This window comes from Pelobates fuscus, chromosome 7, assembly GCF_036172605.1.
Source record: "Pelobates fuscus isolate aPelFus1 chromosome 7, aPelFus1.pri, whole genome shotgun sequence".
Classification (NCBI taxonomy): Eukaryota; Metazoa; Chordata; class Amphibia; order Anura; family Pelobatidae; genus Pelobates; species Pelobates fuscus.
The window spans coordinates 202,312,937-202,334,301 of NC_086323.1; the positions used below are offsets into that span (position 1 = coordinate 202,312,937).

At 45.2% G+C, this 21,365-nt stretch overlaps 2 protein-coding genes across 5 annotated transcripts in view; one reads left to right on the top strand and one right to left on the bottom strand.

Moving 5' to 3' along the window:
• Nucleotides 1–21,365, top strand: part of LOC134568454 (oocyte zinc finger protein XlCOF7.1-like) — a 322,479-nt gene that overhangs the window by 40,737 nt on the left and 260,377 nt on the right. The gene's annotated exons all lie outside the window — the stretch shown is intronic.
• The window catches only part of CHL1 (cell adhesion molecule L1 like), a 163,560-nt gene that overhangs the window by 31,160 nt on the left and 111,035 nt on the right, over nucleotides 1–21,365 (bottom strand). For all 4 annotated transcript variants that reach the window (XM_063427040.1, XM_063427041.1, XM_063427039.1 and 1 more), the window contains 2 exons: nucleotides 15,205–15,359; nucleotides 4,940–5,096 (listed from right to left, as the gene is read on the bottom strand). In XM_063427040.1, the coding sequence (XP_063283110.1) occupies nucleotides 4,940–5,096; nucleotides 15,205–15,359 (312 nt within the window). The remainder of the gene's footprint in view (nucleotides 1–4,939; nucleotides 5,097–15,204; nucleotides 15,360–21,365) is intronic.

Sequence of the window (21,365 nt, forward strand, 5' to 3'; positions counted from 1 at the left end):
AGCCAGAGAGTTCCTGTTTAACCCTCAAAGTGAAGTGTCGTCTCATTATTGGGGGAGGATGTATTGCATGCTGTTCCAGTTGACTGCTAGGAGTGCAAGCCTATTCGTATGGTTCCTATTCAACTGTCTACAGCATTCAGAGGCTTGAGAGCATTCATATGCTTCTCAGATTCGGTGATTGTGGTGTCTGCCAGAGTGCTTGGAGTCCTCAGGAAGCGCTAGGAGCATCCATTAACGGAGGTACCCAGTCGGGGTGCCAGGTGATCCGTTACATTGGTGGCAGTGGTGGGATGGCGTCCTAGTGCGAGGTAAAGCAGCTCAGAGACACTGTTTGGATTTACAAATTGAGGGCAACGCTAGCACTCGTGCAGCGCCCCTGGGAGCAGACTAGTATGGAAGGTTCTGGCTCTGGAGAAGATTGGCTGGCCGAGGTGAGGCAGCGAGTGGCCGAGTATGGGGATGATATACCCATGGAGACACACCGGGTGATCTGGAACCAGGTCATGGCCTAGCGAAACACAAGGCTGGACCGAGAATTCCGGTTGGCGAAAGAGAGGAAGTATGCTCAGCAGCAGGAGCGTTACAGCAGCCGAGTAGAGGCTGCATCCGAGGAGGTTAGCCGTCTTTCCCTGAGGCGGCGGGAGGAACCCGAAGTGGGGGTCCTCATAGACTGGTCCTGTGAGGAACCACAACAGGCAGGTAGAGATGGGACCAAGGTCTCTCCACCGGGCCACCGGGATGCTGGTCAGCCGGCCCAGATCCCCAGCAGCAGCCAGAGTTGCCAGGTGGGGAAGCAGGTGGCCCTTACTCACAAATGCTGAGGGGCCTCACGGATTGGTCCTGGGAAGACCCACAGATGGCAGGTGGAGATGGGACTGCGGTCTCTCTACCGGCCCTACAGGGATGCTGGGCAGTCGGCCCAGATCCCCAGCGGCAGTGTGCGTTACAGGGAGCTGAAGGTGCCGTTCTTGCTCCCCAGCGGCAGTCTACGGTGCAGGGAGGGGAGCCTGTTATCCCCTCTCCCCAGCGGCTGAAGGTGTGTAAGGGAGAAGAGTTTGTTACCCCCTCTCCCCAGCAGCAGCTTAGCACACCAAGGGGAGACAGTAAGCCCCACACCAGCGCAGATGGGACCGTGGTCTCTGCGCCCAAGTTACAGAGAGCTGAAGGGGCCGTCCTCCCTCCCCAGCGGCAGTGTGATTTGTTGGGAATTGGGAGCCTAGTCTCCATTCCCCAGCGGCAGTGTGAATTGCAGGGAATTGGGAGCCCAGTCTCCATTCCCCAGCGGCAGGCTGAGTTACAGGGGACAGAGGTAGTTGGTCCTACCCCCCAGCAGCAGAGTGATATGCCGGGAAGGCAGTGTGAAGTGCAGGGAGAGGAGAGCAGCGTCCTCCCTCCCCAGCGGCAGGCTGAGTTACAGGGGGCAGAGGTAGTTGGTCCTACCCCCCAGCAGCAGCGTGATTTTTTGGGAATAGAGAGCCCAGTCTCCTTTCCCCAGCGGCAGAGTGTCCAGCAGGGAATAGAGAGCCCAGTCTCCTTTCCCCAGCAGCAGGACACTGCATTGGGAGGAGAGACAGTCGGTCTCCCTCCACAAAGACTGAAAGTATGCATGGGAGAGGAGATTGTTACCACCTCTCCCCAGCGGCAGAGTGTTCTAATGGGAGAGGAGCTGGTTACCACCTCTCCCCAGCGGCAGCTTAATGTACCAGGGGGAGACTGTAAGCCCCACAACTGTGCAGATGGGACTGTGGTCTCTGCACCTACAGCACAGGGGGTAAGGACAGTCAGTCCTGTCCCCCAGCAACAAGGCTGCTTAGCCAAAGGGGAGACAGTCGGTCTCCCCCTCCAACAGCGGAGCTATGTATTCAAAGGGGAGACAGTCTGTCTCCAGCAGCAGAGCTGTGCAGCTAAAGAGGAGACAGTCGGTCTCCAGCAACCAGGCTCGAACCAGACTACTCCCGTGGTAGTGCTGGCACCAGGACAGAGTACCGCTGGTCTCTGCCCCCTCAGCAACCCACCAAGGCAGCCTACCAGTCCCCCACACAGCTGTGGTAAGGCACCTGGACATGGACAAGATTCTCCCTTACCCAGGTGTAGTAACCATTTATTGCGGGTGGGCTGTACTGCTGTTTCTGTCTTGTGGGTGGGCTGCTGGACTAACAAGGGCACTGACCGGCAAGAGGTCAGGTACCCTGTTAGTCTGTTTGGAAAAGGGGAGAAATGTGGCGAAACCAACCTCGCCACTAGGCCCTGGAGAAGCCTGTTTGCTAGCCTCCTACCTGCTGACTATGGCCCCTGGGTTATTTGGGGCATATTGTACTTTATATTGCTGCTACTGGCCCTTTTAAAATCATCGATGGAAATATTGGGACTTTTTGGGATTGTGGCGAAACCGACCTCGCCACGTGTCCTTGGAGGGGGCTGATTGCCCGCCTCTTGCCTTTGGACTATGGACCAGACTTTATGGGAATGTGATACCCCAGATAGCTATACCATGGAGCCTATTCATATAATGAAAGACTATGGGAAAGACTTTAGCTCCATGGCAATTGTACTGTGTGAATAGGATCTGCGCGCTATTCGGTAGTTTTGTGCGCCCAGATCCCACCTATCTGGGGATATGTGAAATGTCTGTGTGTTATGTGTAAAATGTGACTTTATGTATTTTAAAGTGTTTTATGTCGTTTTGCAACCATGTGGTTAATGGAGTCTGCCTCTAGTCCTAGATAATTGGATTACTTCCCCCCATTGTCTCCAAGATAGAGGGCCCTGTAAAACCATGCTTCCAGAAGGTCAAATGCACATTGGTACTAACTTTTGAACCCCTGGTCCAATTCGTATTTTTGAGTATGTTGTTCCCCTGAATGGATTGATTGTGAATATGTATTTTTATGCGAATGTGATGTATATTTTGGGAGTTATGAATGTTGTGTAAAAACTGTATTTTCCCTACCTATGATAATTGTATTTTCCTGTGTGTACAGATAATTAGTTTACAGGTAGAGGGGAGGGCTATGTGTGGGATGTAACTATTGTGTGATTGGTTAATGTACGTTACTGTGTGTGTCCCTCCCCTTCATGGGAGCACCTAATAAAAAGGGCTGCAAGCTAGCAGCCAGAGAGTTCCTGTTTAACCCTCAAAGTGAAGTGTCGTCTCATTATTGGGGGAGGATTTATTGCATGCTGTTCCAGTTGACTGCTAGGAGTGCAAGCCTATTCGTATGGTTCCTATTCAACTGTCTACAGCATTCAGAGGCTTGAGAGCATTCATATGCTTCTCAGATTCGGTGATTGTGGTGTCTGCCAGAGTGCTTGGAGTCCTCAGGAAGCGCTAGGAGCATCCATTAACGGAGGTACCCAGTCGGGGTGCCAGGTGATCCGTTACAACAACATTTAGCGATATGCTACTGCAAGCTTGAGAAACAAAGAACTAACAGATTCAGAGTGATCCCAGAGATATTTTGCTTAAATTTATTCAGTCATTATAAAACTAAATCAACAAATAGATGCACAATATGGAGGAGAATAAGTGGTGATAAGAAGCTCAAAAACACCTTTAAGTGGTATCCCCTAAACCACTTTTACAAAATACAAACAACATACATACAAAAGGTGGAGCTTCTAAAATGTAGCCCATGGATCAGCGCAGCTAAGAGGAATAGGCCTTGACAGAGCCAGGAGGTAGGCATAGCAACCACAGGAAGTTAGTGACAGCTAGCATGCTGGGTAGGGCGGAGCCATAAGGGGAATATTTACACAAGCCATTATATGAAGTGGCCATTTTAACTGAACCTAAGCTTACCTGTCAGTTGGCCCTCCCACCATCCCTGTATTTGGTTAGGTTAGTTGATTTCCCGTTTTTTCACAGCAGCGGGGAATGGCCTGGTTAAATCGGAGGGTAGATGGAGGAGAAAGTGGGCATCCTGAGGTTTAGTGTGGATTGGGCAGTGTTGCACGTGGTTGGTAGGTTCGAGCCCGTCGGTGGCTCCGAACCTGGGGGTGTGGTGGTGTCTTGGTACACCCTACACTAGAACTGATGGGTAGCGGTGTCTTGGTACACCCCTACAATGGATATGGTGGGTAGCGGTGTCTTGGTACACCCCTACAATGGATATGGTGGGTAGCGGTGTCTTGGTACACCCCTACAATCGATATGGTGGGTAGCGGTGTCTCGGTACACCCCTACAATTTAACCTGGTGGAAATGTGGTCATATTGGACGGCCAGTTTCTGTATTAACATGTTTTTAGATTGTTATCTATTGTTATTATTGTGGGGTCATTGCTAGGGGTATGTTATGTATATGGGGGAATCTTAACTTTAATAAGATTTGTTGGCAATGACCCCATTTGTTATTCCTTAATTATTTTATGAATAATTTAATAAAGCTGTGGACTAATTATTTCCAACAGTATAACCGGTGTCCGTGTTTTAATGGGGCTTGGGGTAAGGTTAGCGCATATGCCGGCAAATCCGACTGTGCGTCTGTCATGGGTATTTGGTATATATCCAGAGATATTGATCTGGTACATTTATTTCTTTTTAAAGTTTTACCTTTGTGAAAGTTTTTATTGATACAAAATAAAGCACCTTTTGCAGACAAACCTTTGGCTTCACGTGTATACACTTCCAAATTCGAGGAGTGTGGGGAGACACTGAATACCCTGAGGTCAAGCAGTGTGAGAAATACTGGAAGGAGGATTTGGACATCCTATTAAAGTCCTCAGGCGCTTACCGTTAGAGTCATATGAGATCTATGGCGCTAGGCTTTTGAGTAATATCCCTCTTGTTCATAGGATATATTTAACTTGCTCAGACTATATTGCACTATTGTTTCGTATTTTGTATCCACAGATATATACCAAATACCCATTTTAGAAGCTCCACCTTATGTATGTATGTCATTATGAAACTAGATCAATAGATTTCCATAACTAAATGACCTGTTAGTGCTCTCCGTCATCTCCAATCCATTCTTCCACCAAGAGATTCTCAAACTATGAAGGAGTCGCACGTCACATTGGGTATAGCAGGTTAATGTAATGCTGTGTGAGCGCTTTACCCAGGGGTTCTCCGGCAGCAGAGACACTCTTGTAGGTTCTAAAGAATCAAAAGAATTTGGAAATACATTGTGAAAAAAATCACTGTAGAAAATAATAAAACAAAAACTTTCAATACCTAAATACCTTTCAATACTTTAGATTGCTGTGTCTTTTTTCAATTTACCAAAAATGCAGATTTCAATAGAAATTGTCACTATTATAACTAAACCTTGTTACATCCTGGGGCTGTCAATCAGACAACCGGTCACCTGTCACTTCCTGGTTTGGTTAGCTAAGGGGAGCAAAACTCAAGAGGCAGCCATTGCTCAGAGCAGCTGCCTTGCAAAGACTTCTCATTGAGCTGCATTGGGAACTCTGTGATTGGACAGCCACAGAAAGTCTGAGCGGGGTTAGAAGGGGATGGCTTGTAAAGATGCAGACAATATATCTGCAGGTTTTACAAGCTCTATTTAGATATACGCTCAATGAAAAAAAAATGTAAATAAATGTATAGGTTGCATGTTTTCTCTGTATTGGCTTTTACTTTGATTTGTTTTATTATTTAAAGCCCTGAAGAAGGCTACTTAAAGGGACACTGTAGGCACCCAGACCACTTCAGCTCATTGAAGTGATCTGGGGCAATGTCCCATGTCCCTTAACCCTACAGTGGTAATTATTGCAGTTTCTGAGAAACTGCAATAATTACCTCTGAGGGTTAAACCTCCTCTAGTGACTGTCTACCAGACAGCCACTAGAGCAGGCCTGTCCAACCTCCGGCCCCGCAAATGTTGCTGAACTACAACTCCCATGATTCTTTCAACTAAACAGATAGCCAGGGAGTCATGGGAGTTATAGTTCAGCCACATCTGGGGGGGCTGCAGGTTGGACAGCCCTGCACTAGAGAGACTTCTGGTTTCGAAACGGACCTTTGGTCCATTATCTGACGCTGGACGTCCTCACGCTCTGCATGAGGACCCCCAACGTCAATTTTTTCCCCCTTAGAAAAGCATTGAATCCCTTGAAGTTGCAGAAACGCATAGGACTATTAATATTATATTTCATTAATTATTATATAATGTCTTAGATAGCATACACTTTAAACACCACTAAGCATATAGACCCAGGTTTTGTTTTGCTTCCTAATAGTCTTGATATGAAGCAGGATTTGCTCATACTCTCTTATGCAGAATGTAAATTAGTAATGTCTGTTGCTCCATTTTCGGACCCAGAGCAGCCCCTACCTGATATATGTCGGCAGCATTAAGGGTTGTACCCCGTATAGAAGAATTATGGGCATCTTACTTGATCACCCAAGCTGCAGCAGAGACAAGGTCCACCTTAAGTGCCTCCCCCCAGAAAGGCACTACCAGATAATATGGAACAAATCCCATATGTACAGACACACATCAGCATAATCGCCAGTTTCCCCCCAAAAGACTGCATATACTACAGGGCATGATGCGATGCACACTAGCGTAGATCATATCCCCTCACTTACCTGGGAATCTAGGTAGCACGTAAAACATCTAACTCTTAATCTTGAAAGACGCTTTGGTGCCAGTGGCTGAGGTTGGCATAGAATGGGTCTCCCTAACCCTCCTGCACTAAGCGCCCATAATACGTGACCAAATACGTTCCACATAACTGCAGAAGGGGCTTTAATAATGATTATCTACCATTAATATACCTAGGACGGCATATATTTTATAAGTCACTATGCCTGTGGAACCAGGCTCTGCTGAGCCTCCTGGCAGTCGTGGAACGTTATAGGGTCCACTTAGTGGCTTTCTTATGCAGATTGCAAATTAGCACTATCTGTTACTTCGTCCCTGGCACAGGGCAGCTGATACCAGATATAAGCCTTCAGCTACAAGGGTTGCCCCCCGTATAGAGCACCATATAAGTTCATCAATGGTTCACCCATGTGGCGGCAGAGAAAAGGTCCACCTTCAGTGCCTCCTTATAGAAAGGCATTACCCGCTGACATAAATCGAAACTCACCTGTATACATGCACACCAACATAATCGCAATCATATATTATAAATAACCACTGATTTGTCTACTATGTTTAAACTGTTTAACTATATTTTATAACTAATCACTGACTAGTTTCAAATGCTTACCACCAACGAAAACTGTGCAGCTATTAATGTTATTTTAATTTGTGTGCCACGACATTGTTTTATATGTACACATGCTAGAGGTCTGCATCGGCTATCGTGGCCACCTCTATGTACCTGTTTATTTTCTGCACATCACAAATAAAGAATTAAAAAAAAATATATATTATATTTCATTTTTGGGGTATTTTATTTAATGTTCTACTGTTGCACAATAAAATAACTTTTTGATAACACAAATTGGATCTTGCAATTATGGAACCCATTCTCAGAACCCCACAATCCATCAAAGGCAAGGCACCTTGAGGCGTTCTCATTCATGTGAGTGCATCCTAAGGAGTGCAAACTGTGTCAAATTGTAACAATATTTCACTATCTATGGTTATATCTTCTTTTATACATTCTTTTATATCTTTTCTGTTGATAAGACAGGCTATTTGGGAAGGCCCCTTGGGAAGCTGCATCTATTTAAAAGTGAAGTTGTTTTGATCATTAATTATTTGTACACAGTGGTGTGAGGGTGGTGCAATTATACATAATTAAAGGGACACTAAGGGACATTAAAGTGGTCTGGGTGTAGTGTCCATGTTGCCCTTAGTGCCAGAGTACTAGAGAAACTGCAATGTTTGCATTGCAGCACAAAGTCTGCCTCCAGTGACTCTCTCCCAGACAGCCGTTAAAGGCGCTTCTGGGATCCTAACGGACCTTTGGTCCAGTAACTGGCACTGGAAGTTGTGGCGAAACCAACTTCGCCACTGTGAACTGGAGAAGCCTGGTTGCCCGCCTGCTGCCTTTGGACTATGGACCAGACTTTATGGGAATGTGATACCCCAGATAGCTATACCATGGAGCCTATTCATATAATGAAAGACTATGGGAAAGACTTTAGCTCCATGGCAATTGTACTGTGTGAATAGGATCTGCGCGCTATTCAGTAGTTTTGTGCGCTCAGATCCCAGCTATCTGGGGATATGTGAAATGTCTGTGTGTTATGGATAAAAAGTAACTTTCTGTATTTTAAAGTGTTTTTATGTCTTTCTGTAACCATGTGGTTAATGGAGTCTGTCTCTGTGCTGGGAGGTAATTGGATTACTTCTCCAGCACAGAGAAGGAAGCTGGAAAGCTAGGGGTTTTAAAAGATACTTTACTAACTTTTGAACCCCTGGTCTGATCCATGCCATTTTTTAATATGTTGTTCCCCTGAATGGATTGATTGTGGATATGTATTTTTTATGTGAATGTGATGTATGGTTTTAAAGTTATGAAAGTTGTGTAAAAGTATATTTTAAACTGTATGCATAATGGGATTATGTGTCACACTAAGGGGAGGGGATGTGTGGGATGTAACATCTATGTCATTGGTTCTTTTATGCCTCCCCCTGGGTGTGGCCTGTATGTGTGAGTTGGAAATAAAAGCCAGGCTGGATGAGCCAGTCCTGAGTTCCTGTTTAACCCTCAAAATGAAGTGTAGTCTCGTTCTTGGGGGGAATTGGATTGTAAGCTGACTGCCAGGAGTGTAAGCGGATTGTATGCTTTTCTTGTTCAGCTGTTCCAGTTCGGAGTGTTATCTTGTATCCAGTTCGGGAGTTTGGTGTTCTGCAGTAGCTGTGCCTGTCTCTCAAAAAGGGGATTATCGCCTAAACGGATTTTATTCCCTTTTATGCTGAAACGGTCTGTTACAATTGGTGGCAAGCGGCGGGATCGTTCCTACAACCAGAAGGACAGCTACAGGTAACACCATCCCCTGGATTTACAAAGTGAAGGCAACGCCAGTACCCGTACAGCGTCCCCACCAGCAGTCATGTTCTATCAATATGAAGGCGTAGATTTTGATACTGAAGTACTGAGAAGAATAGCCAAATATGGCCCGAATCCCCGGAAGGAGATTGTTGATGCAGCTGTGCAGCAACTGCTTCAAGAGAACCAGAGGTCACGTGATCTTGGGTACGATTTCATCCTGTTAATGGTGAGACATGGTCAAGGAGATGAGGTAGCCGATATCCTCCTCCAACACAAACCAGAGAAACCCAAAGTAGAGGACTGCATGGAGTGGTACTGGAAAGGCCCCCAGCAGGCAGGTGGAGATGGGACCGAGGTCTCTCTACCGGCCCTACAGGGATGCTGGGCAGTCGGCCCAGATCCCCAGCGGCAGTGTGTGTCCCAGGGAGCAGAAGGTGCAGTCCTTCCTCCCCAGCGGCAGTGTGTACCCCAGGGAGCTGATGGTGTTGTCCATCCTCCCCAGCGGCAGTTTGTAACCCAGGGAGCTGATGGTGTCGTCCATCCTCCCCAGCGGCAGTGTGTAGCCCAGGGAGCAGAAGGTGCCGTCATTCCTCCCCAGCAGCAGTGTGTACCCCAGGGAGCTGATGGTGTCGTCCATCCTTCCCAGCGGCAGTGTGTAACCAAGGGAGCAGAAGGTGCAGTCCTTCGTCCCCAGCGGCAGTGTGTACCCCAGGGAGCTGATGGTGTCGTCCATCCTCCCCAGCGGCAGTGTGTAACCCAGGGAGCTGATGGTGTCGTCCGTCCTCCCCAGCGGCAGTGTGTGTCCCAGGGAGCAGAAGGTATCGTCCTTCCTCCCCAGCGGCAGTGTGTACCCCAGGGAGCTGATGGTGTTGTCCGTCCTCCCCAGCAGCAGTGTGTGTTCCAGGGAGCAGAAGGTATCGTCCTTCCTCCCCAGCGGCAGTGTGTACCCCAGGGAGCTGATGGTGTCGTCCGTCCTCCCCAGCGGCAGTGTGTGTCCCAGGGAGCAGAAGGTATCGTCCTTCCTCCCCAGCGGCAGTGTGTACCCCAGGGAGCTGATGGTGTCGTCCGTCCTCCCCAGCGGCAGTGTGTAACCCAGGGAGTCGAAGGTGCCGTCCTTCCTCCCCAGTGGCAGTGTGTACCCCAGGGAGCAGAAGGTGCCGTCCTTCCTCCCCAGCGGCAGTGTGTACCCCAGGGAGCAGAAGGTGCCGTCCTTCCTCCCCAGCGGCAGTGTGTACCCCAGGGAGCTGAAGGTGCCGTCCTTCCTCCCCAGCGGCAGTGTGTCCTGCAGGGAGCAGAGACCGTCAGTCTCGCACCCCAGCAGCAGGACAAGAGAATGAAAGGGGAGACAGCTGGTCTCCCTTTCCACCAGCAGAGAGAGTGGCAGGGAGAGGAGGCTGCTAACCTCTCTCCCCAGCGGCAGTTTACCGTCCAGAGGGAGGAGCTTGTTACACCCTCTCTCCAGCGGCAGCCTAACCCACCAAGGGGAGATGTTAAGCCCCACAACTGTGCAGATGGGACCGTAGTCTCTGCACTTACAGCCCAAGGGGTAGGGACGGTCGGTCCTGTCCCCCAGCCACAGAGCAGTATAGCCAGAGGGGAGACAGTTGGTCTCTCCCTCCCACAACCAGGCTCCAACCAGGCTACTTCCGCGGTAGTACTGGCACCAGGGCAGAGTACCGCTGGTCTCTGCCCACTCAGCAACCCACCAGGGCAGACTACCAGTCCCCTACACAGCCGTGGTGAGACACCTGGACCTGGACAAAGTTCTCCCCTACCCAGGTGTAGTAACCAGTTATTGTGGGTGGGCTGTACTGCTGTTTCTGTTTTGTGGGTGGGTTGCTGGACTAACCAGGGCACTGACCGGCAGGAGGTCAGATACCCTGTTAGTCTAATTGGTAAAGGGGAGAATTGTGGCGAAACCAACTTCGCCACTGTGAACTGGAGAAGCCTGGTTGCCCGCCTGCTGCCTTTGGACTATGGACCAGACTTTATGGGAATGTGATACCCCAGATAGCTATACCATGGAGCCTATTCATATAATGAAAGACTATGGGAAAGACTTTAGCTCCATGGCAATTGTACTGTGTGAATAGGATCTGCGCGCTATTCAGTAGTTTTGTGCGCTCAGATCCCAGCTATCTGGGGATATGTGAAATGTCTGTGTGTTATGGATAAAAAGTAACTTTCTGTATTTTAAAGTGTTTTTATGTCTTTCTGTAACCATGTGGTTAATGGAGTCTGTCTCTGTGCTGGGAGGTAATTGGATTACTTCTCCAGCACAGAGAAGGAAGCTGGAAAGCTAGGGGTTTTAAAAGATACTTTACTAACTTTTGAACCCCTGGTCTGATCCATGCCATTTTTTAATATGTTGTTCCCCTGAATGGATTGATTGTGGATATGTATTTTTTATGTGAATGTGATGTATGGTTTTAAAGTTATGAAAGTTGTGTAAAAGTATATTTTAAACTGTATGCATAATGGGATTATGTGTCACACTAAGGGGAGGGGATGTGTGGGATGTAACATCTATGTCATTGGTTCTTTTATGCCTCCCCCTGGGTGTGGCCTGTATGTGTGAGTTGGAAATAAAAGCCAGGCTGGATGAGCCAGTCCTGAGTTCCTGTTTAACCCTCAAAATGAAGTGTAGTCTCGTTCTTGGGGGGAATTGGATTGTAAGCTGACTGCCAGGAGTGTAAGCGGATTGTATGCTTTTCTTGTTCAGCTGTTCCAGTTCGGAGTGTTATCTTGTATCCAGTTCGGGAGTTTGGTGTTCTGCAGTAGCTGTGCCTGTCTCTCAAAAAGGGGATTATCGCCTAAACGGATTTTATTCCCTTTTATGCTGAAACGGTCCGTTACAGAAGTAGTCACGCTCTGCATGAGGACATCCAGCTTCTGACTTTTTCCCCATAGGAAAGCATTGATTCAACGCTCATCACGGGATGTCATTGGGGGTATATTTTCTAAACAGTGGACTTTATTAACCCTTAAGGACTGAGCCAAATGTACACGTTGTGAACAAAACAAAACGTAAACAAAACCTGGCATTTGCGCTGTCTGTCGAACCGTAATTCACCTCTTTCATATTAAATGTACCCCCCCCCTTATTATATATCATTTTATTCAGGGGAAACCGGGTTTTCATTTAATATCAAATATTTAGCTATGAAACATAATTTAATATGAAAAAAAATGGGAGAAAATAAGAAATTTTGTTATTTTATTAGTTCTAACTGTCAATGTCATAATACCGTTTGCTTTTACTGCAATAAAATACACATATTTGTATTCAGCAAAGTATCACGTGTAAAACAGTACCCCCTACGTACAGGTTTTATGGTGTTTTGGGAAGTTACAGGGTCAAATATAGCATGCTCCATTTGAAATTGAAATTCGCCAGTTTGGTTACGTTGCCTTTGGGACTGTATAGTATAAGAATAAGATTTACACCCATAATGGCATACCATTTGCAATAGTAGACAACCCAAGGTATTGCAAATGGGGTATGTCCAGTCTTTTTTAGTAGCCATTTGGTCACAAACACTGGCCAAAGTTAGCGTTAGTATTTGTTTGTGTGTGAAAAATGCAAAAAACTCAAATTTTTGCCAGTTTTTGTGACTAAGTGGCTACTAAAAAAGACTAGACATACCCCGTTAGCAATACCTTGGGTTGTCTACTATTGCAAATGGTATGCCATCATAGGGGTAATTTTCATTCTTGGGCTACCATAGGGTCTCAAAGGCAACATAACCAATCTGGCGAATTTTAATGTGAAAAAAATGAAACACAAGCCTTATATTTGACGCTGTAACTTTTGAAAACACAATAAAACCTGTACATGAGGGGCACTGTTGTACTCGGAAGACTTAGCTGAACACAACTATTTGTGTTAAAAACAGTAAAAAGTATTGCAGCAATAATATCGTCCGTGTAAGTACTGTTTGTGCGTAAAAAATGCAAAAAACCACTTTTACTGGCAATATCATCGTTGTAATACATTTTACTGTTTTGAAACACTAATATTTGTGTTCAGCGAAGTCTCCCGAGTAGAACAGTACCCCCCATGTACAGGTTACTTTCGGCATGGGTTGTCAGGCAGGTCCCGCTAATTGTAATTAAATAAGATACCTGATTATGTAAAAATATTACATAAATATATATGTAGAATTAATATATGTACCGGTATATATATATATATATATATATATATATATATATACGCATGTGTATATATATGTATATATATATATATATATATATATATATATATAATTTTTTTAAAATATTTGTATTTATATACAGGTAGATATATAGTGATATATACGTATATATTTATGTATATAGATATATATATTATTTCGTTCTACGTGTATTTTGATAGAAATATATATATATATATATATATAAATATCGCAATAAAGTTAGAAAATAACATCTATATATTTATTTTTAATTATTTTTTAAATTTTATTTTTTAACGTATTTACCTTTTTTTTTTAAATAATATATAAATATATATATATAACAATAATTATATATATATATATATTTATTTAATCAGTATCAGTCTACGTGTAATTTGATATTAATATATATATATATATAATTAGATATATATTAATAGTAAAATACACCTAGACAGTGTATGTGTGTGTATATATAGACTTAGATCATATATATATATATATATATATATATATATATATATATATATATATATATATATATATATATATATATATATATAAATTAGATATATGATCTAAGTATATATATATATATATATATATTTATATATATATTTTTTTTTTACACTTATTAACTTTATTTAATTTTATTTCCAGCCAGCAGGGGGACTAACTGTCATTACAGGCAGTCCCCCTGCTGGCAATGCACCAGGCAGCTAACCCAGCCATGTGATTGTGAGGTCCTCGCAAAGACCTCACTCTCACATGGCCGGGGGGCCCCCAGGAGGACGTATCTGCCACGGGGGGCTCCCTGGGAGTTCCCCCAACCGCGATCGCCGGCGTGGGATCGCCGGCGACCGGGTAAGAAAAAAAAACCGGAGGGCGTACTATTACGCCCGGTGGCGTTTAGAGCCGCTTAAAATAGGGCGTAATAGTACGCCCTCCGGTCTTAAGGGGTTAATTAAACATTTGGAGGGGGGCAATGAAGAGTTCCTTTAAAAGGATAACAAAATAATTAAAATAGGTTACAGTGAGGGAAAAAAGTATTTGATCCCCCGCTAATTTTGAACGTTTGTCTACTGACAAAGAAATGATCGGTATATCATTTTAATTGTAGGTGTATTTTAACAGTGAGAGACAGAATAACAAAAAAAAATCCAGAAAAACGCATGTCAAAAAAGTTATAAATTGATTTGCATGAGTGAAATAAGTATTTGACCCCCTTCGACTTAGTACTTGGTGGCAAAACCCTTGTTGGCAATCACAGAGGTCAGACGTTTCTTGTAGTTGGTCACCAGGTTTGCACACATCTCAGGAGGGATTTTGTCCCACTCCGCTTTGCAGATCCTCTCCAAGTCATTATGGTTTCGAGGCTGACGTTTGGCAACTTGAACCTTCAGCTCCCTCCACAGATTTTCCACAGATGGGATTAAGGTCTGGAGACTGGCTAGGTCACTCCAGGATCTTAATGTGCTTCTTCTTGAGCCACTGCTTTGTTGCCTTGGCTGTGTGTTTTGGGTCATTGTTATACTGGAATACCCATCCACAACCAATTTTCAATGCCCTGGCTGAGGGAAGGAGGTTCTCACCCAAGATTTGATGGTACATGGTCCCGTCCATCGTCCCTTTGATGCGGTGCAGTTGTCCTGTCCCCTTAGCAGAAAAACACCCCCAAAGCATAATGTTTCCACCTCCATGTTTGATGGTGGGGATGATTTTTTTTTTGTTATTCTGTCTCTCACTGTTAAAATACACCTACCATTAAAATTATAGACTGATCATTTCTTTGTCAGTGGGCAAACATTCAAAATCATCAGGGGATCAAATATTTTTTTCCCCTCACTTTATTGATGGTAAATGATGTAAAATGTTATGCCCAACTTAAGTATACAAAATTTCTCGGTGACTTTCTCGAACAAATCAGTAAACTTTTAAATATAACTTTTTAAAGAAAAGGTAAATCAATTCCTTACCCTTTGCTCAAAGGTAAGAAAATACATGCAAGCATACAATAAAAAAAGTAAGTTTCAACATTTCACTTTCAGACATTATATTTGTTGAATAGGTTTACACAAGATCAAAATCCTATAAAATGCCTTCTTTAAAATGAGCGTTTTCTACCTATAAGGATCACGTGTGCATTCATCGTCACATTTCCTCTTGCGTTTGATGCATAACACATGTACGTTCCAGCATCCTGTATCTCCGTATTCTCAATATGCAGTGTGCCATTCTCGTACGGACCCTGGGCAGTCAAATGAGGTCCCACCCGATACCTAACATAAAATTACAAAATACATAAACAGGGCATTTCTATACAAAATTGACATTACGTTTACATCATTATTTTTATCAGTCGCACGGTAAGCACAGTTGTGAGATTACTAAACCTACTCCAATTTTTTTTATAGACAATAGAATATATCTGTGGTTATTAACCTCTCCTAATAGGGAATCACATGATATACGAAATTGCACATTAATATGACATTAACTTGGCAACGCATTCGTAGATTTTCACATAATTAATACTAAAATAAATTCTGAAATATGAACTCTAACGCCATAGCGTACTTTGCCTATTACCCTAAGCTCATAGAGTACTGTGCCAATTACCATATCCCCACACAGTACTGTGCCTATTACCCTAACCCCAGAGAGTACTGTGCCTATTACCCTAACCTCAGACAGTACTGTGCATATTACCCTAACCCCAGAGAATACTGTGCATATTACCCTAACTCCAGAGAGTACTGTGCCTATTACCCTAACCCCAGAGAGTACTGTGCCTATTACCCTAACCTCAGACAGTACTGTGCATATTACCCTAACCCCAGAGAATACTGTGCATATTACCCTAACTCCAGAGAGTACTGTGCCTATTACCCTAACCCCAGAGAGTACTGTGCCTATTACCCTAACCTCAGACAGTACTGTGCATATTACCCTAACCCCAGAGAGTACTGTGCCTATTACCCTAACCCCAGAGAGTACTGTACATATTACCCTAACCCCAGAGAGTACTGTGCATATTACCCTAACCCCAGAGAGTACTGTGCCTATTACCCTAACCTCAGACAGTACTGTGCATATTACCCTAACCCCAGAGAATACTGTGCATATTACCCTAACCCCAGAGAGTACTGTGCATATTACCCTAACCCCAGAGAGTACTGTTCCTATTACCCTAACCCCAGAGAGTACTGTTCCTATTACCCTAACCCCAGAGAGTACTGTGCCTATTACCCTAACCCCAGAGAGTACTGTGCCTATTACCCTAACCTCAGACAGTACTGTGCATATTACCCTAACCCCAGAGAATACTGTGCATATTACCCTAACCCCAGAGAGTACTGTTCATATTACCCTAACCCCAGAGAGTACTGTGCATATTACCCTAACCCCAGAGAGTACTGTGCCTATTACCCTAACCCCAGACAGTAATGTGCCTATTACCCTAACCCCAGAGAGTACTGTGCCTATTACCCTAACCCCAGAGAGTACTGTGCATATTACCCTAACCCCAGACAGTACTGTGCCTATTACCCTAACCCCAGAGAGTACTGTGCCTATTACCCTAACCCCAGACAGTACTGTGCCTATTACCCTAACCCCAGACAGTACTGTGCATATTACCCTAACCCCAGAGAGTACTGTGCCTATTACCCTAACCCCAGACAGTACTGTGCCTATTACCCTAACCTCAGACAGTACTGTGCATATTACCCTAACCCCAGAGAGTACTGTGCATATTACCCTAACCCCAGACAGTACTGTGCCTATTACCCTACCCCCAGAGAGTACTGTGCCTATTACCCTAACCCCAGACAGTACTGTGCCTATTACCCTAACCCCAGACAGTACTGTGCATATTACCCTAACCCCAGACAGTACTGTGCCTATTACCCTAACCCCAGACAGTACTGTGCCTATTACCCTAACCTCAGACAGTACTGTGCATATTACCCTAACCCCAGAGAGTACTGTGCATATTACCCTAACCCCAGAGAGTACTGTGCATATTACCCTAACCCCAGAGAGTACTGTGCATATTACTCTAACCCCAGACACTGCAATCTCTGTACTACCTCTAATCTCTCCTATATTCATTTTCCTCTATCTGACCACCATCTGCTGACTTTTGACATCGGCATACTGTCAGAAGGCAGCATGGGTCCCGGCGGGCGCGTATCGCTACAGCGGTATTCCCACAAACTAAGGGGAATACTGCCAAACACTCACCAGAGGTGACCTTTCCTCTCTCAACAGCCGGCTCTGTATCATTAAGGGCACCGCCCGCTGCTGCTGTGAATAATAAAGGGTTTCCTGTTTAACCCTTAAAGGGCCAGAACAATTAATTTAATATGGGTGTGTTACACACATAAGATTGATCACATGTTTCCCTACAGCCTTTCAGGAAACGCCTTTAGCTATTTAAACCTAGTTTGTCCATTTCTCTGTGCCCTGTCGTGGTTTCCAGTTGGTTATCCGAGAGCATGGTCCTTGTATTGATTTCTTATGTATCTGACCTTGGCTTCCCTTATTGACTATTCGAGCTCTGTATTCCCTGACTTTGGCTTCTGACTATTCTGATATCTCCATTCCTTGACCTTTGGCTTGTTTACCGTTTGCGTTATACCTTTGTCTTTGCTTTTCCCTATCTTGTGTCTTTTGCCTTTTTTACCTTAAATCCGTCCATTCTAAGGTCCGGTAATACGTCTCAGGTATTTGCTTTATATCTACTTAAGTTCCGCGTGTTGGGCATCTACAGAAATCTTGACACATACCTAAGACCCAATTGACACCACTGTCTGAACATCAATCTCACAGAAACCTCCAATGTCTTGACCTAGAGCATTCCTCCACTGATCTCCAAACTTTCCTTTTACCTATCTTAAACCTCACCTCTCAGATTCTAAATCTGACAAGCAAGGCTTTTCTCATTTATTACTGGCCCTTTAAGTGAACTTCATGATCTTCACCTCTAGTGGCCTCCCTAGCCACTAATCTCTTCACTCACTTACATCCTCACCTGTATTAACTAATGAGGAGGCTTCATAAGTCTACACCCTGCACACAACAGTGCCTTGACATGGAAATCAGTGTTCTGACATAGGACTTCTGATCCTGGCTCCTGAAAACATCCTGTATTTATCTGCATTATTTCAATCTGAAGATACTTACCTGCTTGATCTACCATATTGAAGATACTTACCTGCTGCAACACTGCATGATCCTGTAATCAACCTGTATTACATTATACTGGAATCTACTTATCTGTCTCAACTACTGCAACTCTGCATGATCCTGTAAGCAGCCTGTATTACATTATACTGGAATCTACTTACTTGTCACAACTACTGCAACACTGCATGATCCTGTAAGCAACCTGTATTACATTATTCTGGAATCTACTTACCTGTCTCAACTACTGCAACTCTGCATGATCCTGTAATCAACCTGTATTACATTATACTGGAATCTACTTACCTGTCTCAACTACTGCAACTCTGCATGATCCTGTAAGCAACCTGTACTATATTATATGAAAGTACTTACCAGCTTTAACTATTTCAACCCTGTATCCTCCTGAACCTGGCTGCATTGTAACATTCCACAAACTACTAATCTCCTCGGAATAACTTCTAACCTACCTGTATATAAAAGCCTTTAATTCATTTACTTTCAAGATATCCTGTTTGTGAGAAAAACAGAATAAAGGCAATATGCCACAAAGTATCCTGTTTGTTGCAGACTGCCTTTATTCTTCTTTCGTTCAAGTAAATTGTTATGTCTAAAAAGACAAAGTTTCAACCAATAACCCTGGCAATCGTCTCCTCTCTGACCTGCTCAGGGACATGACAACACCTGTCCTAGCTCTGCAACCTCCTTCTACAATTCCACTCTCTCCTCTCAACTAGACATCATGGCACCTCCTACATTTAAATGCAGCAAGCATCCCCAACAACAACCTTGGCACACCAGGCTGACTCGATATCTCCAAAAATGCTCCAGAACTGCTGAACACTGTTGGAGAAAGTCTCACAGTGCATCTGACTTTCTCCACTATAAATTTATGCTGCACTCATACAGCGTGGCTCTTTCCTCTGCAAAAGTAAATTACTTCAATATCCTCATAACCACACTCTCCCGCGAACCCAAACAACTATTTCACACATTTAACTCTCTTCTTCGCCCTATTGTTCCTCCTCTACCTACTAACTTGACCGCCTCAGATTTTGCAACTCACTTCACTGGCAAGATCTCTACAATCAGGGAAGAGATCTCTCATCTTTCTTCTTCCCCTTACAAAAATTCCCCCTAACCCCACTCCCTCTGCTGTTCTATGTTCATTTGCACCCGCTACAGCGGAAGAGGTTTCTGCTCTGTTCCAGTCCTCCCATCCCACCACCTGCTCCCTAGATCCAATTCCCTCGCATCTCATTCGTACTCTCTTCTTCTCTTTCTCTACCTCTCACTAAAATTCTCAATCTGTCTCTCTTCTTTGGCATATTTCCATCGCCCTTCAAACATGCAACAATAACCCCAATGTGACGGAACGCTGGCACTCCGACTGAGTACCTCCGCCAATCGATGCTCCTAGTGCTCGCTGAGGACTCCAAGCACTCCAACCGACACCATCAGTACTGCAGACCCCACTTCCAGCGATGCAGCTTCCAGTGGGTGAACCTCTCTTTCCCCAGAGAGCAGAAACAGGAACAAGCTCTTAGCAGAGCTTAGTGATCATACCCTGGGGAGTATAGTGATTCTAGCAATCCCGAGAGTGTAGTTCTCCAATCTCCCAAACATGAGCCAAGGCTTCATGAAAGGTACAAGATGATCTGATTTTAATGACCACACACAGGCTTTTATGCAAGTCCCCATGCAAGGGGACAGCCCACAGGGTGAGACACAGTACAACCAATCCTTTACAGGCAAACCGTAAAACACACCCAGCACAAACATACAATCCCTCCCCTCTGCCTGTGATATAATTACTGAACACAATAGGTTAATGTAATTTATCACAGGCAGGAAAAATACACTTTATGCAACATATTAATAACTTCCAAAATATACATGCCACAAACACAAACATAAACATAAATCACATATTCAAACTCAGCACACTTTAATTAGAAACATAGTGAAAATTCAGCCAATTCCATTCAGGGGTTAAAAAGTTAGCTGGAGGGGGCGTGGCCGGACCGGGCATGGAGTAGGACGCATCTAACCGCAGCTCCGTGGCCCCAGCACACTATAGCACCGATATTCGAGCCGGAATCGACCCAAGATGGGTAAATCAAGAAAATTGTACACCCCGGGACCCTCCCAGACGGGCTCGCCGAGCCGAACCGCGGGACCCATGGATGGGTACCTCGGAACTCCGAGAGACTCGCGGGCACACCAGGCCGCGGCCAAAATGGCGCCGACCTCGCCTGAACAGCGCAACACTGAGAGCCCCACGAGCAGCCCGGCCAGGGGGGAATCCCTCACGCAAATGGCGGCAGACATAGCCACAATAACAGCAAACATGATGTCCAAGACGGACAAAGCTGATTTACTGGCAGAAATCCGAACTGCGATCAGGGAAGAGGTCATGGAGGTAAGGAGAGACCTGACAGCCCTGGAGCGCAGGGTGGAAGAGCTAGAGGCAGACAGAGCCCAAAACATACAGCAGCACCAAGCTACTGAAACAGCCGCTACCAGGCAGAGCAATGTCCTGTTGGAACTAAGGAGAAACCTAGAGGACCTGGACAATCGCGGACGCAGAAATAACATCCGCATACGCGGGCTGCCTGAGTCCACCGGGGAGGCACTACCGGAACTCCTACGGGGCCTGTTCACTCTCATCCTAGGGGACAGGGCCCCGGCGGACTTTGGCATTGAACGGGCCCACAGAGCACTGCGCCCTGCATCCGCAGAAGGCCCGCCAAGAGATGTCATCTGCTACCTGCTTTCCTACTCGTTGAAGGACGACATTATGAGGGAAGCACGGAGTCGACAAAACCTCACCTACATGGAGGCCCAAATCTCCCTATACCAAGATCTCTCTGTGCTCACGCTAGAAGCGAGAAGGGCTCTGCGCCCACTCACCACCATGCTCCGAGATCAGCGGATACAATACAAATGGGGGTTCCCCTTTAGCCTGCAGGCGAAGGTGGGCAACACATGGCACATCGTGCGCTGGCCAGCGGACGTCCCACGATTCTTACGGGCCGCAGGCCTCTCAGCAGTGACAGTATCAAACTGGATCCTCGAAAGGCAACCAACGCGCCAGA